The sequence below is a fragment of the Vicia villosa genome, linkage group LG2 (genome assembly GCF_029867415.1).
Source record: "Vicia villosa cultivar HV-30 ecotype Madison, WI linkage group LG2, Vvil1.0, whole genome shotgun sequence".
In the NCBI taxonomy this organism is placed as follows: Eukaryota; Viridiplantae; Streptophyta; class Magnoliopsida; order Fabales; family Fabaceae; genus Vicia; species Vicia villosa.
Window position 1 is genome coordinate 178,887,713 of NC_081181.1, and position 25,230 is coordinate 178,912,942.

The 25,230-nt window shown below is 37.2% G+C and overlaps 1 protein-coding gene across 4 annotated transcripts; it reads right to left on the bottom strand.

The window, feature by feature from the left end:
• Nucleotides 1-1,135: 1,135 nt before the first annotated feature.
• Nucleotides 1,136-23,303, bottom strand: LOC131653120 (cleavage and polyadenylation specificity factor subunit 2-like). 4 transcript variants are annotated; one of them, XM_058923174.1, is made up of 19 exons: nt 23,038-23,303; nt 22,733-22,905; nt 22,431-22,599; nt 22,210-22,309; nt 21,012-21,138; nt 20,808-20,923; nt 20,501-20,595; nt 20,252-20,403; nt 19,912-19,969; nt 19,728-19,835; nt 7,911-8,163; nt 5,992-6,173; nt 5,352-5,444; nt 4,077-4,175; nt 2,957-3,088; nt 2,830-2,874; nt 2,514-2,681; nt 1,761-1,835; nt 1,136-1,615 (listed from the first exon to the last, which is right to left on the bottom strand). In XM_058923174.1, exons 2-19 carry the CDS (start codon nt 22,879-22,881, stop codon nt 1,514-1,516), a joined length of 2,223 nt encoding a protein of 740 aa, XP_058779157.1. In that variant the 5' UTR covers nt 22,882-22,905; nt 23,038-23,303; the 3' UTR covers nt 1,136-1,513. The 4 variants fall into 4 exon arrangements, with proteins under 4 accessions (XP_058779157.1, XP_058779156.1, XP_058779158.1 ...); XM_058923173.1 differs by having other exon boundaries at nt 22,733-22,910; XM_058923175.1 differs by having other exon boundaries at nt 22,210-22,306; nt 22,733-22,910; nt 23,038-23,302.
• Nucleotides 23,304-25,230: the final 1,927 nt, after the last annotated feature.

Here is a 25,230-nt window from a genome sequence, read left to right on the forward strand (position 1 = left end):
GTCTCTCATGTTGTCAACAAAAGCACCACATACTATCTCAATATTTATATCTTGCATTTGTCTACTTCAATGGCGAGAAGCCCATTCTAGAATTTAGGTTTACATCATTCGCCTTGTCACTCTAAAATCCACACTAGAGAAACTCATGTAATATCCAGATGATCGAAAGATTGTGAAGTTCTATTATCGTTCACCCTCTATTAACAACGAAGGAAAGATACAATTTAATAAGTTTGAGTTGAAGACGGATGAAAATTTAACAGCAATATAGAGTACATTTCATGTTTACGCAACAAAGGGCTAATTAATATGGATGCGACAATTGTAAGATCGACCAGCAATATTTTAAAAGATGTTGAAGCATCCTCAACCATCTCTTAAAAATGAAATGTAATATTAGTTTATGATTAATAGACATATATGTAATGTTACGAAATTTATGTAAGTCAAATGAAATATTTATGTTTTTCTTCTCATTTGTGCTATTGCTTCAAATTTGTGGTGACGGCGAAAATTTCAAAATTTTAATATCTTGACAACCCCCTAAACATTATTTCTAATTTTGTCTGTGTTTTAGTTTATCATAACAATGAATATTCCAAATTGTAAAATTTGGACTATATAAAATTGAATTAGAGAATGAATTTGATTTAGGTGAATCCGGATTATAAAAGCTAGAATTTTTTACCTTTGATTTGACAAAAATATAACACTTCAAGAAAATTGTCCATAAAATATACATGAGTATTAAATTTGTTCGAGTAAACATTGTCACACCAACAAAATTGACTTCAAAATAAAGTTGGAGACCAAAGCCCAACAAAATGAATTCAGAAGAACAAAAATGCAGTTTTTAAAATGAAAAGATCAAAACTTTTTTTTTCAAATAAGATGACTAAAATTGCGTTTAAACCTTAAAAAAAATGATGACATGTAAAAGCTATATTGACAATTAAAAGTCATAAATTCTTAACGCCCGAAAAGCACTCATTAATGTTTATGCCAAAACTAAAAAAATATCAAAATTGTTCAGCTCAATGATATCAAGCAAATTATCACAGGATGAAAAGAAATTACCCCTATACAGATTTGTTATATCTCTATCCAATTCAATGTTAGTGTCTAAAACTACATGTAGTGCAGATAAAATGAAATGACACTTATGCCTTTAAAATTATGACAGTGAAGCCTACACAGGACAACGGAAACCAACTAAATTCCTTTTCTAGAAATACAAATAGAGCACACGCACTTGCAAAGTCCGCATCCCCCAGATGTTATGATAGTTGATGTGATATTGAGGTACAAACCGAGAATAATACAGAGTTATTTCTTCATTGAAAGCTTCCAAAGCAGATAATAACCCCTGTGAATCTTTGTTAGAATGGTTACAGAATTGATCATGTTCGCAAGCATCTACATAGCTAGCACTTTGCATTCTCTGCCTTCTTCGCGAAATAGGGCAGGGAAGGTAAGAAATTCATGATTAACCTATGCACTTGTACAACAAAATCTAAAGCAAATAAAACTGAGAATAGAGATAATCGCGAATTTTATAGTAATCTTCACACAGAGGACCTTCAATAATAATTTGCTGAGTACCAGAACCAGCACCCTGTTTTCAAAATAAAAAAAATAAAAATTTGTTATAATGGATCAGAATCTTTTTAGCGAAACTGAATATAATCGCAGCTTAATTTGGAAAAGTCGTTATGCTAAGAAAAATGCAAAATTCACATATGCTCAGAAGATGAACTTACCTTCTGAGTTGCATCCCCAACCTTTCGAACAGTTACGTATTCACCGCAACGCAAAGCCCCGCCAGCAAACTCCACCTACAAAAATTATCATGTCATGATACATACTTCTATAAAGTAGATAATATTCAGCGTAGCACTATTTTATTGAGTCAAGTTCAGTTTCAAAAGACATGGTATCCAACATTTTCACCAATGAGGATTACAACCATGGTTATCAGTATCTAACAATACATGAATTGTAACATGATTTGAAATAAAATGGAACACAATAGATATGAACGCCTAGTGTGTATCTATTTTGCACATGAATCTCATCTTGAATCTTGTTTTATTATGATCAATACGGATTCACAATGATGAAGCATGATTCATTCTAATGAATCATAACCTAAACTGTGTAGCCAACCTCTTGTTTGTATAGCCAGACTCCTCTGTTTTCATTTGATCTATAACTTGAAATTGAATTATTTTGAGGTTCATATATAATATATCAGCCTATAGTTTTGCACTTTTGCTGTGTCCCTTGATTTTATTTTCAAATGTCCTTTTTATTAGTGGTGTGTCTTCCGATTCACAATAAGATTTGATTCATGAAGCAAAAAATAGTTCTTCCCATTCATATATTTTATAACCATGACTACAACTACCAGCATGTCAATGCTAGGGAAATGAAGTAGAAATCACTCCATTTACCAAGAAAAAATTGGGCCAAAAAGGAACCAGTGAGTATTGAGTCTAAAACTGAAGAATTACCGGAACGCCTTTGGTTGAGAGAAACTGCTTGAAATCTGCCAATTTCAAATCACCAACAAGAACAGATTTATGCGGACGAGGTGCGCCAGAAATGGGGAGAAGCGAAAGCGTGTCATTCTCTGCCTTCCCTACTTCGGCATCAACCCAAGCTATTTCATATTCTCCCAGCTGCAGTTAAATTTATATTTACTATTATTCAAGATGATAAATTCCCTATCTAACGAGATAAAGTTTGGTTGTTGTTATTGTTAGTCAACATTGTAAATGGCAGACAGTTATATAAAATGAAACAGTTCATATGTATACTATATAATACCTTTTTGAAGAGTACATTACTCATTAACTTCTCAGATAATTGAACCTATAATCAGAAAAGCAAAGCATGATTAATTTTCACATATTGGACAATTTTTCAGAAAATGAACAAAATGATGTCATTGTACCTTGTAAGCACATAAATCAGAGGTTACATCGATAGTCTCTTCAATTTGAGGAGCATAAACATGAGGACACACATTCTTCAGGCAATGCTGCTTCAGATGGTCTGTAGCTTCAGCAGATCCATGCACCAAAACCTTCGGGAAAATAGTGAAATTCATCATTATGCATGATACTAAAAACAAAGAAATGATACAACGAATATATCATAAATCGTTTTAGCAGGACAAAACACACAGATTGTTCAGACTGGAGCTGCCAATACCAAAAATGCTAAATCCAGATGGATGCTATAATGAAGAACATAAATATTTATACTACACATTTATATGCGAGAAAAATAAAAAATATTCCTCAAAATTAAATACTAGACAATTAATAGGAATGTGACTAGAAATGAATAAAAAAGTTGATAGAACTTATAGATAAGAATAGAAAACATTCCATATGTAAAAAGAGATCAAAGGCGATGATGGGGGAAAAAGGCGAAAATTGGAGAAATACAAACATAGAAGTGTGAAGAAAAAACACAGCTCAAAAAAGATACAAGCAGACAAACAAGAGTTATGTGCATAGTTATCAATAGGGTGCATGCATAATTGTCACAACTTAAGATTTTGACAACACATAAACCCATATTAATCAAATAGCGCGAATATGAATATAATTGCAGTGCCTTTATAAATCACAACCCTAGTTAGCTAAATTCCTAAGTACTTGCTCCTACTGAAAAGTGTATCCAAGTGGTCAAAATATTCTTCAACTGAAATATTGCACTAGTATTGTCGAATAGCGGCTATATGGTAGTGGGATTTTAACAAACTGCTATTGTTCTGCGATACGCGATTTAGTACAAAGTGTTGTCAAAAATAGTGCTATGGTACCATTGAAGAATCGCAGTGTAGAGGAGGAATTTTTTAACAAACTACTATTTTCCTCAATCCGTGATTAACAGCACTTTTTTGCATATCAATTAAAAATCAAAATAAGTTATTTTCAATATCATATGGTTTTTATTGGTGGAAGATATGGCAAGTTGGCAACCTATGAGTTTTACTCTATTTCCCAAATACAAGTACTTCATAGAATATTTATGATACTCCTGTTTATGGAGTTGATCCATACCAGCTTAAGAGGAGCCACATGGGAGAGAATGTTCTTAATTGATCTTCCATCTGAACGACCTTCAAAATCCATGTAAACCAGCGAACACCTGACTTGGACCTGGACAACAACAAAGTTATTATATCTTAAGAATTGAGGTTGGGCTTAACTCATATAAGTAATCATATCTTAGCAAACACCATCATAAGTGGCACATTTAAGATTCATAGGAGTAGTAAATGCTTAAATTATTATAACTTAAAAATTGTGGTCGGCCTAACTCAACCTTACAAAACTGACTTGTGAGATGAGGAATATTCCCACTTATAAACATATATTGAAATCATATCATTTTCAATGTGAGACTCTTCAACACACCCTCTCACTCCCAAGACTGGACGTCTGGAGCGTGGATATAAATGGTAGGTGGTCCCAAGACTGGACGTCTGGAGCGTGGATATAAATGGTAAGTGGTCCGATAGTAGAAACCAGATAGCATGTGGCCCTATGGATTTTGGATAGGGATATCATCTTAAGAATTGTGGTTGGACCTAACTAAACTTTATAAAACCGGCTTATAAGGTGAGGATTGCTCTCACTTACAGACATATATTGAGACCATATCCTATTCAATGTGGGACTCTTCAACATTATAAATACAAGAAATGCAAGAGCAAATTCACAATCAAAACAAGCTTCATGGCCTTATAATAATACATTCGGTCTAATGTGTTTTGCAATTTGAAATTTAAATACATCTTAGAATTTGGGTTGACCCTACAAATCCGACTTATTAGGTTGAGGGATATCTCCCATTTATAAACATATTTGTAGGTCATATCTCATCTAATGTGGGACTCTCAACACCCCTCTCACGCACAAGACTTGACTGGATATCTAGAGGGTGATCCGAGCAGCATGGTAGCGGGTGACCCAATACATCTACGATAGACTTTGATACTCTATTATAATTCAGATAAATCATGAATATTGTACTAACTCTGTAACCTATTGTAAGATAAACTTTCATCTGAGACCATAATCTAACTAAGGAGCAAATAAATGGTTTGGGAAAAAATCAGTTGCAGAACTAATACAAATGTCAGAAAAAACAGACATAATAGTATCTTTTGTAAAATATCAAAAACGGGGAGAAAAATGGAAAAGACGGTTGAAAATGACTCAACTTCATTCATCCAATCAATTTCTGAATACAACAGTAATAAATTCAAATGCAATTACCTAAAGTTAAGAACAGGAAACATAAAAATTTAAGAAAAAGATACTGAAGCTTACAGTCCTTTCATGAGCTATAACTTTTGACGGCTTTGTATCAAATATCAAACTTGCAGCACCTTCATCTAGTTTTCCATTTATATCACCACCTAACTAATAGAAAAAGTAGATAAATGATAAACAATTATTATTCATAAAATAGGGTTGAAATTCAAATACCAGTAAAAGTTTCCAGTCACCAATAAGAAAACTTGGATCACAGTAAATATTTGTATGGTTAGAAAATGAATGTCTCATTCTATATAAATGTCATGGAAAAAACAGTTGAAGACTAGCTTTTCCATAAAGCTAGAATGTATCATATCTTATCCATTAAAAGGTTTCCTCCTCCTTTTTGATCCAATGATGCCATTAACTTTTATAAGATTGTCTACTATAGACTAGTGAGTCATAATGGACTCTACTCTTCCTTGGACCCTGTAAGGTGGAGTTTTATGCACCAAGCTTTTTTTTATGTTAGTAACCACTGTGTTTGAAAAGTCTTCACATGATAAATAAATTCATCAAATTCCATCTATTGAAATGTGATAACTCAGAACAGAAAAATGATATAAACACTACTGCTATATTTAATGGTGAAATAGACATTTATATTGAAACTAGGAGGTCATGAGGTTTATATTTTTAAAAGGAGACTTACATTGTTTGCTATCTGATCCATGTCTTCCTCCTTAATTACATAATCATCTGGATTTATGACTTCACCAAAATCATCCCATTCTGATGCATTCTCATAACAGGGAAACATTGGGGCAACACTGGTTGGAGGGACAAACCCATCAATGAATACATCTTTGTATCCTCCAGTTTTTGCAACAGCCACTGCAGGTGTAAATTAAACAACTTAAGGGATTTAAAGAAACAGTGTAAAATAAATAAATAAAATTCAAAGCATTTTCGGGAGATGCATTATATATAACATGAATATAGTACACAAATTGCATTGTCTTAGAATTATGGTTGGGTCTAACACAATATTACAAAACCGGCTTGTAAGGTGAGAATTTCGCCCACTTATAGACATATATGCAGGTCATATATTGTCTGATGTGGGAATATTAACACACCCCCTCACACCCAGCACTATTGGGCTTGGTGCATGGATATAAATGGCGGTTGGTCCCATAGTGGAAACCTAACAACAGGCAGCCTAAGGATCTTGAAACGGGCTTGGATACCATCTTAGAATTGGGTTGGACCTAACACAACCTTACAAAACCGGCTTGTAAGGTAAGGATTACCCCCACTTATAAACATATATTCAAACCATATATTATCTGGTGTGGGACTCTCAACACATTAATATATTACATTAGCAGGTTCATAAAATAACTGTTTCAGAAATTTGGAATCTCAAAAATAGAAGCGGTTTAATTAATAGATTTAAGTGGTTGTTTTGTTTTGTAACACAAGGGAATAGATGAGGTTATTAATTAAGTTGTTTTGGCACTCAGAAAAAGTAGCACTTCTCAAGACTTAAAACCAGTTGAAGATAAATAGATTCAGCTAATAATAGTAGAAAATTTTCAAATATACATGAGCCAAAATGGCAGTTAAAACAAAAATTGTTGATGATTAAAGGAAACACGTGCGGATGATTCTAAATGCCTAAGTGAATGCATAACATGAAAACAAAACCAAATTTGATGCGAATCCAGATTACAAAAGCAGTAAATCGAAGAAAAATATATCAATAATGAAAATAAAAGAGTGTATTATTTCTGAAAGTGAAAGATAACTTGCAAAAGGATGAATATCCTAATGCCCGCAGAGCCAAATTCCTACACGGAACAATATTCTTTGTTCATATCTAACCCAAATCATGTTCCAAAGATACTAATTCCTCTCTACTCGAGTCCCTATATAACTCCACTAGTGTGACTTCTCTCACACTCTGCCATGTGGATAGTCCCAGCAAACACACTCTGATGTCTGATCTTTCCTATACCTTCTAGTTTTAGCATAAACCTGATGGATACTGAGGTAGATATGGCAAATTCTATGTAAGAAAAAGACAAAAAGAGAAGGAAAGAATGTAGGACAGTTAGTGGATTTGGCAGTGTGCATGGGCTGTCACAGCTGTTAGACAGCTGGCAGCCTTTGATAGGTACCTTGTCCTAGGATTCAGAATAAAAGGAGTGCCTCTAGCAGTAGTGGAGGCAGACTAGTACTGAGTAGTGGATTTTCCACATTAGGAGAGTAAGGCCTCTCGAAGAGCCTCTCTATTTCTTCTTTTCTGCATTTCCTTTTTGCCCTAATCTGTTGTAAGTTTCCAAGGCTAGATCCCATTTGAACTCTAGCTGATATTTGAATACAAACAGATTATTTTGTTGAGTTATTACTATTTTCCCTGTTTTCTTCTTAGATACTAAGTTGATTCCTATCATACTGGACTAGGGGTTTGCTACTGTGCTAACAGCCCATTTGGCCCACATTTCTCATATGGGATCCTGATTCCTAACCAAAAAAATGGTCATATCTTGTAGTTAAAGCAAAACAAGATAAGGGAAACACTTCTGAAGATTAGCTCCAACAAACTTTAATTTATATAATTCATACCTTCTGGCGTTGGTTGATTATTGCCTGTATCAATGACCATACGATCAGTAGTATTATTATCGGCCCCTTGAGAGGCTTTCAACTCTTCCTCTTTTATAAGACTAGCTTTTAAAGCTTCTTCTTTCTTTATTTGGTTTTGTTTTTCCTCATATTCAATTAGCTCTTGACCAACCAAAGGAACCCGTTCGGATACAGTGACTTTGACAGCTTTTGGAGGTGGGTCGGCCTGAAGCATCCGAGCTAGCGTGCCAAACTATGTATTGAAACATTTGAGGAACAGTTGAAATATAAAAATTGTTGGATCACTAAAGAAATGATTTAATTGAAATATGCATTGACATAGTAAATATCTTTTACATTGTCAATCAATAATAATTGTTGGATCACTAAAAATATTTTTTATGTATCTACCTTAAAAAGTTATACAAAACATGATTTGTCTATACTTCAAAATGTATCAAAATTCATCTTTTAAAGAAAATACATCACAAACAAAAATAAGTGGCAACCTATTGATCCTTTTTCCATTCTCACTGCCCGGAAAAAATTAAACAAAACTCTCAAGCATCATTTGCATAAATATAAAGCATTTCTTTCATCAAAAAAAATTGAAATATTAATCAGGGCCACTGGGATAAAAGATACAGTGTACTAAAAGTCAAAAGTCAAAACACAGATAGTAAAAATGAAGAATATGGGAAACAAGAAGGATTTGAGCGAGCGAGTGATTGAAAAGATTGTTCATTAGATTCAGATGAGTGCATTATTGGGAGTTGTTAGTATGCTATGTTATTAGAAACTCTAACAGAACTCTTCATATTGTAACTGATTTTAGATTGTGTGAAAAGTTGGTTACAAGCAATGACACAAGTTGCATTTATAGTAGCAACTTGTGACCTGCAATAGCAGGTTAGATGATACTGAATAATAGTACAGCTGTCAGTTACAAATGGTATAGCTGTCAGTTTTACAAGAGTAATATCTACAAGTATCTCTATTACTCTAATAAACCCCCCCCCCCCCCCCCCCCCCCCCCCCCCCCCCACACACACACAAACTCATGGGGAGGTAACAACCCTTAGTTTGTGTCTGAGTTCCAGGAATTTAGAGGAAGATAAAGGTTTTGTAAGGGCATCAGCAATTTGATCAATTCCAGGAATGTGAGCCACAGTGATCTGTTTAGCAAGAACTTTCTCTCGGACAAAGAAAAGATCAATTTCCATGTGTTTAGTCCTGGAGTGCAGAATAGGGTTGTGAGCCAGCAAGACAGCAGATTGATTGTCACAAAGGACCACTGGATGCTGGGTTGGAATGCAGAGTTCTTTGAGCAAAGTTTGCAACCACAGAAGATCAGCAGTAGCCTGAGCTAAACTTCTGTATTCAGCCTCAGTACTGGACCTAGCAACCACAGGCTATTTCTTGGACCACCAGGAAACCAAGTTGCCACCAAAATAGACTGCAGCCCCTGAAGTACTCCTTCTGTCATCAGGGTCAGAGGCCCAGTCAGCATCACAATAGACTTGGAGAGCTGGAGGTTTAAGGGAAGAACAAGGAGATAAAAGAAGGCCAAAGTGGAGAGTGCCCTTAAGATATCTGAGGATCCTTTTAACTGCAGTCCAATGAGGATCCAAAGGATGGGACATAAACTGGCACACTTTGTTTACAGCATAAGCAATTTCAGGCCTAGTTATAGTAACATATTGCAGAGCCCCCACCACAGACCTGTACAGAAAGGGGTCAGGTAGAGCAGGAGAGCCAAGCTTGGTGAGCTTGCAAGTTGACTGCATAGGAGTGGTGACAGGACTGGATTCAGCCATGTGAGTTCTATGCAGTAAGTCCCTAATATATTTAGTTTGGGTGAGCAGCATAGAACCTTGAGAGGTTTTCTTAACCTCAATGCCCAGAAAATAGTCTAGATCACCAAGATGTTTAAGAGAAAAGGCAGAATTCAGTTTGGCAATAAGGGACTGAAGGAGAATAGGATCATTACCAGTAATGATAATGTCATCAACATAAACAAGAAGATAAACTGTGTGGCCTTTAGAGGAGAAAATGAACAGTGAGGGATCACATTTGCTAGGCTTGAATTGAAGTTGAAGAAGGGCTGCCTGCAATTTCTCAAACCACTGCCGAGGGGCCTGTTTTAGGCCATACAAAGCCTTGTTCAGCTTGCAAACAAGGGAAGGATCAGAACCTATGAACCCTTGAGGTTGATCCATGTAAACCTCCTCATGTAAAGTGCCATTGAGAAAGGCATTATTTACATCAAGCTGCTGAATGGACCATTTATGGGTGAGAGCAACAGTCAGGATAAGTCTGATGGTGATGGGTTTTATAACAAGGGAAAAGGTTTCATTGAAATCAAACCCCTGTTTTTGATGAAACCCCTTTGCTACAAGGCGTGCCTTGTACTTGTTGACAGATCCATCAGGATTTTCCTTGACACGAAACACCCACTTGCACCCTATAGATTGTCTATTTGGGGGCAAGGAAACCAAGGACCAGGTGTTGTTGCTACACAGGGCATCAAACTCAGACTGCATAGCCTGTTTCCACTAGGAATCTGCCAGAGCCTGCTTGACAGATTTAGGTTCAGAGTGAGTGAGGAGCAGAGTAGGTTGAACACGAGGCTGAACAAAGCCAGCTTTGGCTCTTGTTCTCATAGGGTGCTCATTGACAGGTTTAGATATAACAGGAATGGCATTCTGAGGTAAAGGAGATGAGGTAGAAGCAGGTTGAGAGGAAGGAGAGGCTGCAACTGAAGAGTTCCAGCCAGATTAGGGGCAGAGGATACAAGTGGGGAAGAAGAGGCAGACTCATTGTGAGGTACTGTAGAGGGTGTGAAAGGAAAAGCTGTAAGGGGAATAGGGGTAGGTAAAGGTATAGATGAAAGAAGAGAAGATAAAGAGGAAGCAGAAGAGTTTTTAGGAGAAACAGGGTGACTAGAAGATTTAGAGGAGAAAAGCTCCACATAAGGAAACCTGGCCTCATGAAATAACACATCCTTAGATATATAGAGTCTCCCACATGGAGAAAGACACCTATAGCCTTTGTGAGAAGTGCTGTACCCCAAAAAGAGACACTCCTGAGATCTGAATTCCAACTTGTGTGCATTGTAAGGCCTCAAAAGAGGGAAACAAGCACATCCAAACACTTTCAGAAATTTATAGTCAGGTATAGTGTGAAAGAGGAGAGAGAATGGCACTTGAAACTTGATAGAAGAGGAAGGAAGTCTGTTGATTAGGTACACTGCAGTGGAAAAGGCATAGTCCCAATAGGTAATAGGAAGAGAGGCTTGACTAAGGAGAGTGAGGCCAAGATCTACAATGTGCCTGTGCTTCCTTTCCACAACACCATTTTGGTGGTGTGTATGTGGACAAATGACCCTATGTACAATCCCTAGCTCAGTTAAGAACTTGCTGAAGGGCCTGAATTCACCCCCCCCAATCAGACTGCACAGCTTTAATAGGATGCCCAAGCTGCAATTCAACAAGAGCCTTGAATTGCTTGAAAACAGGAAGAGCTTCAGATTTAGTCTTTAACAAATACAGCCAAGTAGATCTAGAGTAGGCATCAACAAAAGAAATATAATAAGAGAACCCTTGAGTAGAGGGTTGAGGGGATGGTCCCCACAAGTCACAGAAAATGAGCTCTAAGGGTGTATTGTAAGTGGTGTGTGAAGTGGGAGAGTGTAATTTATGTGCCTTGCCAATACAACATGCAGTACAGAAGAAATCATGAACTTTATTGCTAAAAGGAATGTTACAACTTTGAAGCACCAATTTCAAGGTGTTGACATTAGGATGGCCTAGTCTTAAATGCCAAACATTAGAAAAAGCAGGAAAAGTACTGACACTGTTAACAGTAGGTACAGTATTATTTAAAGCAAGAGAAGACTGAGCAGGTTTGGAGACACCAAGGAGAGGGAACTCATAAAGACCATCTGACCCAACTTTGCCAACCAGAAGTACTGCATTAGACACCTGACATTTAACATAACAAGTATCAGCAGTGAAAAGGAAGTAAACATTATTATCACGACAAAATTTACTGACACTGATGAGGTTTTTAGTGATAGAAGGCACGTGTAAAAGATTTTTGAGAACAAGAGGTGTGTGCTTTTGTGACAGAAATTCACTAGAACCAGTAGAGTTGATAGGAAGACCTTGTCCGTTCCCAATATAAATCTGCTCATGTCCTTCAAGAGGCACAGCTTGCTGAAGGTTGCTAGCATCACTTGTGACATGATAAGAAGCACCAGAATCAGGGTACCATGATCCAGAGGCAGTTGAGGGAGCAGCTGAGGAAGGAGCAGCAATCACATAGGCACTAGGAGGAGCATAAGCCACAGCTGGTCTTTGTTGAGGTGTTGTAGGTCTAGTCCACACATGAGCAGGGAATTGGGCAAAGGCAACCTGAGGAGGATGCCATGGAGTAGCAGTGTAAGGAGTTCCATTGTAAGTGGAAGGTTGAAATTGCTGGTTATACCTATGCCAGCAATTGAGAGCTGTATGACCAGGTTTAGAACACACTTGACACTGCACAGTAGAGTTCCTGCCACCTCTGCCTCTACCACCACGACCTCAGTTTGACTTGCCACCTCTGAAGCTAGAGTAATCAGGCTCAGAATGGTGAGGTGCATGATTTGAAGGAGAGGATTCAGTGGTGTCACCAGAAGAAACTTCAGCAGCAGGTGTTTGTTGAGGAGCATGTGTGAGATTAAGAGAAGCCAAATCAGGAGCTGGTTGCTTCTTGAATTTGGTCAAGCGAAGTTCATGTGCAAGTAAGAGAATCTCCACTTCGTCTAGATCCATTTCCCCAAACTTGCTTTCAACAACTGAGACAACAGAAGCATAGTCACTAGGGAGACCTTCTAGAATCACATCAATGTGATGTGTGCTTGGCACAGGATCTCCAATGGAGGCCAAGGCATCAACAATCGTACGGATTCGAAGAAGATAATCAGAAACAGACGAATCATCAAGAGTTAGGGCACGTAACTCAACGCGAAGCTGTCTTGCTCTAGCACGCGTTTGCCTTTGGAAATAGTTGAAAAGACGATCCCAAAGTTGATGAGAGTGAGTACATCCAAGAACACTGTCAAAACAGTTATTGTCTTTGTGTATTTTAGGAAGGTTTATATTTGTAGTAATTCTGTAACAGCTGTATATCTTGCTAATTATTAGGTTTATTTATTTAGGATCAATCCCATAATCACAAGGATTTGTTTCCTTAGAACTAGCTGTCCAATTCCCTAAAATAGACTACAAGCTCATGTATATATACAGGTCCAGTGACCTCATAATAAATAACACGAATATTATTTCTTCTAAATTTGATATGGTATCAGAGCTCCCGATCCTTGGGAGTCTCTGACCGTGCTTGTAAACCCTAAGTTGCAGCCTTCATTGCTGCACTACCTTATACCTTGTTGCCGATTTCATTACAGCGCAACCCTCTCTACCTTGATCGCACCTGGTCATGGCTGAGATTGTGAATCCTATTCTGGAAACTGGGGACAAATCCCAAACTGCCGGAGAATTGCAGAATGTTCATTCTGCTTATCGGTTAAATGGGAAGAATTTTCTCAAATGGTCTCAACTTATTAGGACCATCTTGAAAGGAAAAGGAAAGGTCAGTCACCTAACTGATAGTGCACCTGATGAAACAGATCCCAACTTCAAATCATGGGAAGAAAAAGACTCCATGATCATGGCGTGGCTGTGGAATTCAATGGTCCCAGAAATTAGTGATACATGCATGTTCCTTAAATCAGCAAAGGAAATTATGGAGGCAGTAGAACAAACATATTCTAAGGCCAAGGATGCTGCCCAAATTTATGATGTAAAGGTGAAAACTGTGGCTGCCAAACAGGGAAGCAGATCTGTTACAGAATATGCTAATCAACTCAAGTCTCTATGGATGGAATTGGACCACTATCGAGTTATAAAAGCAAAATGTTCAGAAGACTCAACAATCCTTAAGGAGTATATTGAACAAGATAGAGTCTATGATTTTTTGGTAGGCCTAAATCCCGAATATGACCAGGTCCGAATCCAAATCCTGGGAAAAGAGAAAGTCCCAGGGCTTAATGAAGTGGTAGCCATTATCCGGAGTGAAGAAAGCAGAAGAGGATTGATGCTCGAGACCTCAATAATTGAAAGTTCGGCAATGATAGCTGAAGGAGGAACAATCATGGTTGCTAACCAAAGGAGAAGCGGGGTTCACATGGAGAAAAAACATGAGGATATCTGGTGTACCCACTGTAACAAGCCGCGTCACACAAGGGAGAAGTGTTGGAAATTACATGGGAAACCCCCAAGCCGAGAATGGGGGCCGAAAGGAGGCCCTCCCAAAAAAGGAGGACAAGGGCAAGCACACATCAGTCGTGGACAAAGTGAAGGATCTGGCCAGCTGAATCATGAAGAGATAGAACGGGTAAGATCCTTCCTTAGTAAATTGGAGAAGCATACAGGTACATGCTCCTTAACATATTCAGGTAAGTTTCCACTTTCTTTTGGGCTTAATGTTTCAGATACACCATTTACACATTATTGGATATTAGACTCTGGAGCCACTGACCATATGACCCCTCTACCCAAATATTTCTCCACATATTCCCCATGTCCTAGCAGCAAGAAAATTTCCACAACAGATGGAACTCTTATGACTGCAGCAGGACAAGGAGAGGTCCAAATAAACCCATCCATAACATTAAAAAATGTCCTTCATGTCCCTAAATTATCCACCAATCTGATTTCTATACAAAAACTCACAAAAGATCTCTCATGTAATGCTGTTTTTTATAACAACTCTTGTATATTGCAGGACAAGAACTCGGGGAAGACGATTGGACATGCTAGAGAATGGAATGGCCTATACTACATGGAGGATCCTAATCTGCCTACCAATAGCCGTTCTCTCATATCTGAATCCACCATGACCAACAAAGAGAAAGTTCAACTATACCATTGCCGGCTAGGACACCCTTCATTTCGAGTTGTAAAAGTGATTTTCCCTTTCTTGTTTAAAAATTTAAATGTGGAGAGTCTCCACTGTGATGTGTGTGAGCTTGCTAAACACAAGCGAGTACCTTTTCCCATTAGCAATAAGATGAGTCCTTTCCCTTTTTTTCTTGTTCACACTGATGTATGGGGTCCTTCTCACATTCCTAATATCTCAGGTGCTAAATGGTTTTTGACCTTCATAGATGATTGTACCCGGGTGACTTGGGTTTTTCTTTTAAAACAAAAATCTGAAGTTAGCTCTGTGTTTTTTCAGTTTGTCTCAATGATTAAAAATCAATTTGGGGTCGGTATCAAAAGAATTAGGTCTGATAATGCCAAGGATTATTTTAACCTTGTACTAAACTCTTTTTGCCAAAAAGAAGGGATAATCCATGAGTCCTCATGTGTGAACACACCCCAACAAAATGGGATTGCAGAAAGGAAAAATGGGCACCTATTAGATCAAACTAGAGCTCTACTTTTTCAAAACCTTGTTCCTAAGAGATTTTGGGGGGAAGCCCTTCTTACTGCCACCTATCTCATCAATAGGTTACCCACTAAAATCTTAGACTCAAAAAGCCCCATGGAAGTCCTATCCTCATTCTACCCACACTTGGATCCTACAAATAAACTCCAACCTAGAATATTTGGGTGTGTATCCTTTGTGCATGTTCATAGTAACGAAAGGAGAAAATTGGACCCTAGGGCTGTCAAATGTGTATTCTTAGGGTACTCTACCACACAAAAAGGATACAAATGTTTTCACCCCCTATCAAAAAAATTCTATGTGTCAAGAGATGTCACCTTCAACGAACGAGAGAGCTACTTTGGGCAGCCTCATCTTCAGGGGGAGAATGTAAGAAAGGAAGATGAGACTCTCATGCTTCCAAATATGACATTTGGACCTGAAATTGGGACAAATGGCATTGCTGTCCCTGAAATTGAGAGAACAGCAGAACCTGCACTTGAAACAACAGCAGAACCTGCACTTGAAACAACAGCAGGACCTACACCTACACCTGTACCTGAACCAACAGCAAGACCTGCACCTGAACCTGCACCTAATGGTGGAAAATTTGGGAAAAATCTGGTATATTCAAGGAGAGAAAAGGCCATTCTAGAATCTGGCAATGTTCAAGAGTCCAGCCCATCATCACTGCATGAGGTAACACTTCCTAATCCTATAAATTCCATTGATTCTAATGAGTTTGTTTTTGAAAATTTAGAAGCACAGATGGACCAAAATCTAGACCTACCCATTGCCCTTAGAAAGGGAACTAGAACATGCACCCAACAACCACTTTACCCACTATCAAATTTCTTATCCTTTGAAAATTTTTCACCTACCCATAAAACCTTCCTCACAAACCTCAACTCCACACACACACCTTCCTCTGTATCTGAAGCATTATCTAATATGAAATGGAAACAAGCCATGGATGTGGAAATGGAGGCGTTAAGCAAGAATGGGACATGGGAACTTGTCACCCTACCAATGGGAAAAAAACCAGTAGGATGCAAGTGGGTATATACAGTAAAGTACAGGGCTGATGGGACCATTGAACGTTACAAGGCAAGATTAGTGGCCAAAGGCTTCACTCAAACCTATGGAATTGATTACTTGGAAACATTTTCCCCGGTTGCTAAGATGAACACGGTCAGAGTAATATTGTCATTAGCAGCAAATTGTGGTTGGGACTTGCAACAGTTCGATGTGAAGAATGCTTTTTTACATGGAGACCTTGAAGAAGAAATATACATGGAATTGCCCCCTGGTTACAATGGACAGGTTGCTGCTGGAACTGTTTGTAAGCTAAGAAAGGCTTTATATGGGCTGAAACAATCCCCAAGAGCGTGGTTTGGAAGATTCACCAAGGTTATGTTAGGTCTGGGCTACAAACAAAGCCAAGGGGATCATACATTATTTATCAAACATTCAGTTTCAGGGGGGGTAACAATTGTATTGGTGTACGCAAGGTAGTCAGACTCGAGATCCTACGTAAGATCGGGTAGACTTAACAAAATCGTGAATCGGAATATCGTAACACGGATCGTAAGATCCTACAAAATTTATAAATACAGATTCATAATAGGCATATGAAGCAACGTAGTTTAGCAGGAAAAAAACTTCAAATAATACTAGCATTACTTAAAAAAATTGATAAAGTTGTGTAATTGTGTATTGATTAGGTTAAGAAGAACTAAATAATGAAGACAACATTTAATGTGAGCATTTAATGTGAGAGGGAATGATATAAATCTGAATATTAGTGACTAGTGTGTATTTAACGTGAGAGGGTGAGGAAAAGGGTAAGTTCAACTGATTATGAAGGGTAATATTGTAAAGTTACAAATTATTAATTAGTGGGTGTATTTATTAATAATTAATTTTTTTAATTAGCCAAATAAAGTACATTAACGTTTCAACTTTCGTGTGCAAAAACCGAGGAACCACTCCAATTAATATTTTAATTTAGGTTTTTTTCATAAAAGGGTCAAAATTCTTCAGGGACCGACCCACAAACCCGAAATTCTGGGTATTGAGAGAATCGTGTGTGAGCGGCTATTCCACCGTTTCAACGCAAAAACGCGACGATTCCAGCTGTGCTTACCAAAAATCGATTACGCCCATACTCTAACACGAAGAAGGGTTGCAAGATCGCAGAATCGTCCGATCCTACGAGTTGGATCGCGATTCTGACTACCATGGGTGTACGTAGATGATATTATAATAAGCGGGGATGACAAAAAGGAGCAGCAAATGTTAAGTGAATGCCTTGCCACGGAATTCGAGATCAAGACATTAGGGAGACTTAAATATTTTTTGGGAATTGAAGTGGCCCATTCCAAGAAAGGAATCTTCATATCTCAACAAAAGTATATTACTGACTTGCTTAAAGAAACAGGTAAGACAGCATGTAGACCAGCAAGTACCCCAGTTGACCCAAATATAAAGTTGGGAAGTGCGGAGGAGGATATTGCCGTGGACAAGGAAATGTATCAAAGACTTGTGGGAAGACTTATTTACTTATCTCACACTAGACCAGACATTGCTTTTGCTGTAAGTCTAGTCGGCCAGTTTATGCACCAACCAAATGAAGCACATTTACAAGCTGCTCTTAGAATTGTCCAGTATTTGAAAGGGACCCCAGGAAGAGGGATTTTGTTCAAACGAAACAAGAGTGTAAGTCTTGAAGCATATACGGATGCGGACTATGCGGGGTCAGTGGTAGATAGAAGATCAACTACTGGATACTGCACCTTCCTTGGTGGAAACCTCGTGACTTGGAAGAGCAAAAAACAGAGTGTAGTAGCTAGATCGAGCGCAGAAGCAGAATTTCGAGCAATGGCCCAAGGAATATGTGAACTTCTATGGTTGAAGATTATATTGGAAGACTTGAAGATAAGATGGGATGAACCTATGAGGTTATATTGTGACAACAAATCTGCAATTAGTATAGCCCACAACCCGGTGCAGCATGATAGAACTAAACATATCGAGGTTGACAGACACTTTATCAAAGAAAAACTAGATAGTGGCATGATTTGCACACCATATGTATCCACTCAGAATCAACTTGCAGACATACTCACCAAGGGGCTGAACTGCAGTAACTTTGAAAGAATTATATCCAAGCTGGGAATGGAAAACACCTATTCACCGGCTTGAGGGGGAGTGTCAAAACAGTTATTGTCTTTGTGTATTTTAGGAAGGTTTATATTTGTAGTAATTCTGTAACAGCTGTATATCTTGCTAATTATTAGGTTTATTTATTTAGGATCAATCCCATAATCACAAGGATTTGTTTCCTTAGAACTAGCTGTCCAATTCCCTAAAATAGACTACAAGCTCATGTATATATACAGGTCCAGTGACCTCATAATAAATAACACGAATATTATTTCTTCTAAATTTGATAAACACGAGAAAGGATTTCGCTCGAAAGAGTCGATTGAAGCCAAGACAATAGAAGCTGATCTTTCTGAAGCCAAAAAGAGTACGCAGGATTGATCTTACCGGTGCGACGATCTTCATCGGTGAGAAATTGAAGAGGAATGCGCGTGCACACAACCAGATCGGTGAGATTATGCGCGTTGATGTACGGTTCTACTTGCTGTCGCCATAGATGGAAGTTTTTCTCATCCAGCTTATGTGCGATCTTGAGCGAGAACTGAAAACGACGCAAATCGTCCGGTGCGGCCATGACCGCCGGCGAACCAGGCGATGTGAGAACTTGAGCGGAAGAAGAAGGCGACTCCGGTGGTGACGGCGCCATGGATCGAGAGCGCTAATCTGATACCATATTAGAAACTCTAACAGAACTCTTCATATTGTAACTGATTTTAGATTGTGTGAAAAGTTGGTTACAAGCAATGACACAAGTTGCATTTATAGTAGCAACTTGTGACCTGCAATAGCAGGTTAGATGATACTGAATAATAGTACAGCTGTCAGTTACAAATGGTACAGCTGTCAGTTTTACAAGAGTAATATCTACAAGTATCTCTATTACTCTAATATATGTTAGTAGCCAGAGTTTGAACTTTGGACCTGCTACTCAAACTCTTCCGGATGTCCCAGCTCAAGGCCTCAACCACGTGAGCAACACAATGGGGCCAAATGTATAGGGAGTTAGTTGTTTTTTAGTTGAGTAGTCCCTAACCCTAGAGTATTTTATTGTAAGCACTCTTGCTTCCCTGCCCTTTGGGTTCCCTTAACTAGGGTAGGAGCTTTTCCAATGAAATTCTATCACAAGAATACTAAAACACATAGATACATGAGAAAAAAAAATTCTAGAGTATAGTATACCTGGCCTCTTTCAGTAAAAAGCACAAGATTATTGATGTCATTTCCCCAATCAACAAATATATCATGTGAAAAACCTGCTTCCAAACTTGCCATGGATGCAAGAACAACCTATACAATATACATGTATCAGAATCACTAAGGCAGGAAGTCTGATGAAAAAAAATAAGCATACAAATTATTCAACCTTTGGACCTTCAGGAGCATTGTCAAGGTCAGCCTTGTTAACCAGAAGTGTGATATTTCTGCAGGTACACATTGCAGTTTATTTTAAACACGAGATAAATATAGTAACTAAAATATGAGGAGATTAACTACTTGTTTGATAAATAAGTAAGAAAGATCCTCTCAGTGTCCCAGGCTGCAGGTTAATAAAGCTCATTTTTCACTCATGACTGAACAGAAACAAGAAACTAATAGCAATTGCAAGTTTGAAATGCCAGGTAATAAGGAGGAAAGGTAGCATTCCCAAGAATTGAAATATGAATATCTTGCTCTCAATATAAGTTAAGGAAGACGCCACTTACTTCAAAAGAAATATATTTTCACGAGTTTGTTCAAAAGACTTTGCTATGGAATCACTCATCCACTCAAGGAAACTCTTCACATAATCAATAGTGCTGGATGCAACATATGTAAGAAAGTATATAGGATAGTTCAAGTTCTCATCCGCCCAATACTGCAAACACCAAGATCTGATGTCAACCCACACACGTACATTTGGGAAAAAACAGAAGAAAGAAAGAATAAATGCAGAATTATTTTCTTGTACTGACCGATTCCAACATCAGAACAAGTTCCAATATTCGTCCAGCAGTGTCAACAGGTAGTAATACATTTCCACCTGCCCTTAGAGTCTTCTTTAAGACATCTAAATAACCAATAAGATATATGATCAGAAAAGAAAGAAAAACACACAAAGTCAAGACAGTTTTCCCGTTTCGTGATCAAGATTTTTCAGGGCATGCATGCCCATGTTTTTTAAAGCTCTTAACAGTAATTTGAGAAACCAAAAAATGAAAAAGTCCATCTTTGTTCTGTTCTGTCACAGAGCTACACTTATATGATTTAAAAGTTAATTACCTCCAAATTCTTTGTCCTTTTGACGCCTGTAAGGCTGATTGTTCAAAGCATTATAAGCATCAGTTATTAGAACAGCTGGCCGCACAAAAGAACCTAGAACAGTTCCATTCAAATGCCTAATGAAAATTAGATTGATAAGTAGCTTCCTTTCTGTTTGCCAAGAATATATAAGATCAAATTTGGACTACTTAAGTTAAGGTTTACCTTTCTTTCCTGTGATTGAAATCAACAGCATATATGACGTCTTCACCATCCTTTGTAATTTTCCATATCGTGCCTCCCAAAAGATGTCCAGCAACATGTGGTGCAATCACAATTCCCTCTCCCTTGCCTAGTAGTGGTTAAAATGCCATTGAAGGTAACAAACACATAAAGTAAGGGGGGGGCTATTTAGAAATTGTTCAACAAGGTGGAATGAAGCATATCAAAAGAATCAGAAAAGACCAAAGCAACATTAGTCCCTATTTCATAAAAATTCAACAACATTTTCTCATAAGTTTTTTACGCACTGACAATGCATAACTTAATTTCAAAGCAGCAATCATGTTATACATTTATATTATTCTAACTGTTAGGCATTGATAAATGTTCCCGCACTGGTACTATTATAAGAAAAAATTTACTTTTTGGATTCATAGAATAACCAATCTGGTCTATATAGATTGCTTATTCAAAGAATCTAAAAAGTACACTTTTTTCTTATAAATACGACCAGAGGGTGTATTATATATAGAGGAAATTGTTTACATAACACAAACTATATGCAAAAATGTAATAATTGTGTTCTGGATTTAAAGTTTTAAACTAGCAAGATACTTTGAATTAGTGGATTCATATATTTACAACATTTATTACAAAGCTCCAAATAAAAACTAAATTCAGGTCTATAAATAAAGTAATTTTCAAATTTAATCATTGTAGCCTATATAAAAAAAATCCAAAGCTTACACAAATATTTCTAGGCACAAAACATAGATGACGTGGAAAGTTGTATCCATTCGCGGCCCTAACTTTAATGATGAAGGGAAAAATATTTTTCCATTATGTGGCATGGTAAATAACCCCTTCAATATTGATACTCTAGGAAGCTACCTCGTATGGCTTCAATTTTGAAAAATTAACCCTCTAAAACTATCCACATGGGGCCAAAAACCCTTTTTAACTAGGTCTCCCTAATAATCTTTTCCTCCACGACTAACCTATGAGATATCCAAGGTAGCAATGGATTTCCTAATGGTTTTCAGGAAAAGAAAGCATAAATAGAGAACTTAATTATGACGAATTTATCGGGATCAAGGCTTCGGAAAGTAATGTATATTTGTACACAGAGGGGGGAAACGATATTATAGAGGAAAAAGAGTGAAACAAATGTATAACACCGCCTATCACGTCAAATGCTTACCAGAGAGGTGATGATTCTGAGAGTAAGTTAGCCTTGTTACACTTTGGAAAGCAGAATCAATATCATCTAGAGTGAAATGAACAAATTCCGATACTTGCTGCTAGAGAAATAGATATATCAGTCAACCCACTTCGATGAATAATATGTACATTATCCAAAATTCTAGATGTCCAAGCTTACAGACAAGGACACCAGAAAAACAAACCAGAATAGAATTTCACCTTTCTTGAGAGGAATTGGTCGTACATAGTGAGAAGTCCCATTCTATAGACAGGCTCAGTTGAATAAACAGGAGCAGAGAGTCCAAGCTTCTTCATGGCATAAGGTAAGGCACCAAGGTGGAGTGTGTCAGGATGTGAAAGTAAAACGGCATCTATAGTTGATGCTACCCTACATGTTAGCCACAGAACCTCAATAAGAAATCAAAACCAATAAAAACACAAACATATATAACAAACATCAATTTCTTTCTCATTAACTCATTTATAATCCCTCTTTGAGAGAAAAGAATAAAGAGAGTAACCTGGAAAGGGGGTCAAGTAGGGTACGGTCAAAGTGGTCATTCCAACCACAGTCAATAAGGAGGTTGAAGCCATCAATGGAAACCAAGTAAGAGAGAGGGTTTTCATTGTACACTCCACAAAGTGGTGTTACTTGCACTGATGTTCCCATGTTGATGTCTCTCTTTCTTTCCGCCTTGTCTATGTAAAAATATGAGCGAAATTCGTTAAGACATTTCAACAAACAAGTGATATACGAAATGCTTAATTACATTATTTAACCAATAAATCCCTATTTCCAACTCTCGGTTTGATAAATTGAACTTACAAGACGGTAAACTGTTGAAACAGAGAATCTTCGACGGCGACCGGAGCAGAGGGAACCGTGGTTGAGTGTGGCTAGGGCTCAACAGTGGAATTGCAAATCTGCAAGAAGAGAGGTCGCTCGTTTATGTGTCACTCTTTCTTTGTGGCTCGAGAATGCCGTTAAAAAGAAGGAGCAGTGTTGGGGTGGGATGGAGTGGAGTGCGGTTTGCCGGTTGCCAGGGTCACCACACCAACTCCGATTATTTTCTTGATATGAAAAATAAAATTGAACAATTTATTATATTTAAAAAGAAAAAAAACACACCAAGTTTGAATAATTTATTTTATTTATAGAGTATAAATTATAGAATATAAATATTTTTATTTTTTAGAATAATTATTTATTAAATTATTTAAATATTTTTAAAAATCTTAAAAAGTTTTTGCAAAATTAATCATGCAAGTCAATGGAATTCGAACCCCTGGCCCTTCTATTATGATCGTACAAACTATCAACTGAGTCACATTATTTATGATGAAAATTATGCTTCAAAATATCATAAATCTAATATTACCATCACCGCCATCACACATCCGCAAATGCATATCTTTTCTATACAAACTAACTTCGATTGACGTTTTCTCTTTTTACAAATAGCTACGACTTATTCTTTCTCTAGTTTTAAAGTAACGCAATTTATCTATCTCTTGATCATTAACCCTATTGACTTTTATTTTAGAAGATGAATGAAACAAGAAAGAAAGATTCTAACTTGTTGGTTTCAGAAATGTGTTGTTGTTTTCTCTTACAAAACATGGAAACTTTCAAGTTTTAATTTCAAATGGGTTTCTAAAAAAAACAAGCTTTAACATGAACAAGAAAAGTGTCTTTTTTTCTACCAAGATTGAGTTAACAAGCCATTTCATCTTTTTAAGACAAAAATGAATGAACTTTTACAAGAAAAAACAACACCAAATAAACAAGTAACAAGAAAAGAACATGGTGGTTAGTACTAAAAAAATTAAGGTTTAGTGCATCTTTTAGTCTATTAAATTATAGAATGTTTCACTTTAGTCCCTTATCTTAAAAATGTTGCATGTTTAGTCCTCTTTGTTTCCAGCGATAGAATATCGTTGTATGTTACCTCAACGAAAGGTTTGGCTATTAAATTTTGAAGGCGTTGGACATAAAACTTGGTGACTCTGCTATTTCTAATGGATAAAGTCGGCTTGTTATCTTGCTTTATCTTAGTCAACTCATCAAGTTAACTCGCCACCCTTATCACATTGTCATCATCAAAAGAAAGGGGTATGCAGAAACTTATGAACAAAAACAACTCTAGTGGGATAGTAACCATTTGTGGAATGATTTGAAATAACATATGTGGACACACCTATTATTGTTTTCCTTGGTGAACGGCCATATTTTTTTACCACTGTAATGTGTGAACCAAAGAGTGAGCATTGAGATGAGGATAAAACGGTTAGTTTTGAGGCGGATGAGACATAGTTACCCCTTTTTATATGCTACCCACAAGAAGTCGCCGTCAAGATAAATAGCTGGTTTAATTGGGACATTGGTGTTCTTTGTTTGATTTGAGTTATGTATTAAGGATAAAATGTCTTTTGTGATGAGGGAATAGGAGGTTTGATTTATGAATAAGATCAAAGAGACAAAAAGCATAGGTTAGAGGGTCATTAGAACAACAAATAAAGTAAAAGAAATGTGATATATTAATGATGAGAAAGAATGGTGTATATATATATGTGAGTGTGTGTGTGTGTGTGTGTGTGTGAGAGAGAAAGAGAGAGGGAGACTTTTCCTAATGGTCTTCACCACACAAATCATCTACGAGTTATGAGTGTTAGACAATAGTAGTAACTAAGTTGATTGATGCAATAACAATTTTGTTGTTTTCACCACCAGTATCCAGCCTACTGGACGGACTAATCATGTTTGAGGGTCAGTGGTTTCAGTCTTCTCCCGGTCGCAGTTGTGGGGAATCAAACTGTGGTATTCCCTTTCAATTTCAACACTAATCACCACTGAACCAACTAACAGTTGATTTCTTTTAAGTGTGATAAATGTAACATGTAATTAACTGGTGGCAATGATAGTAGAAAGTAGATATTAGATTTATAGATATATCATTGGTTAAATTAAATTATATTGTCATAGTATAATAAAAAAAGGTTAAATAAAACTTTTGAGGTC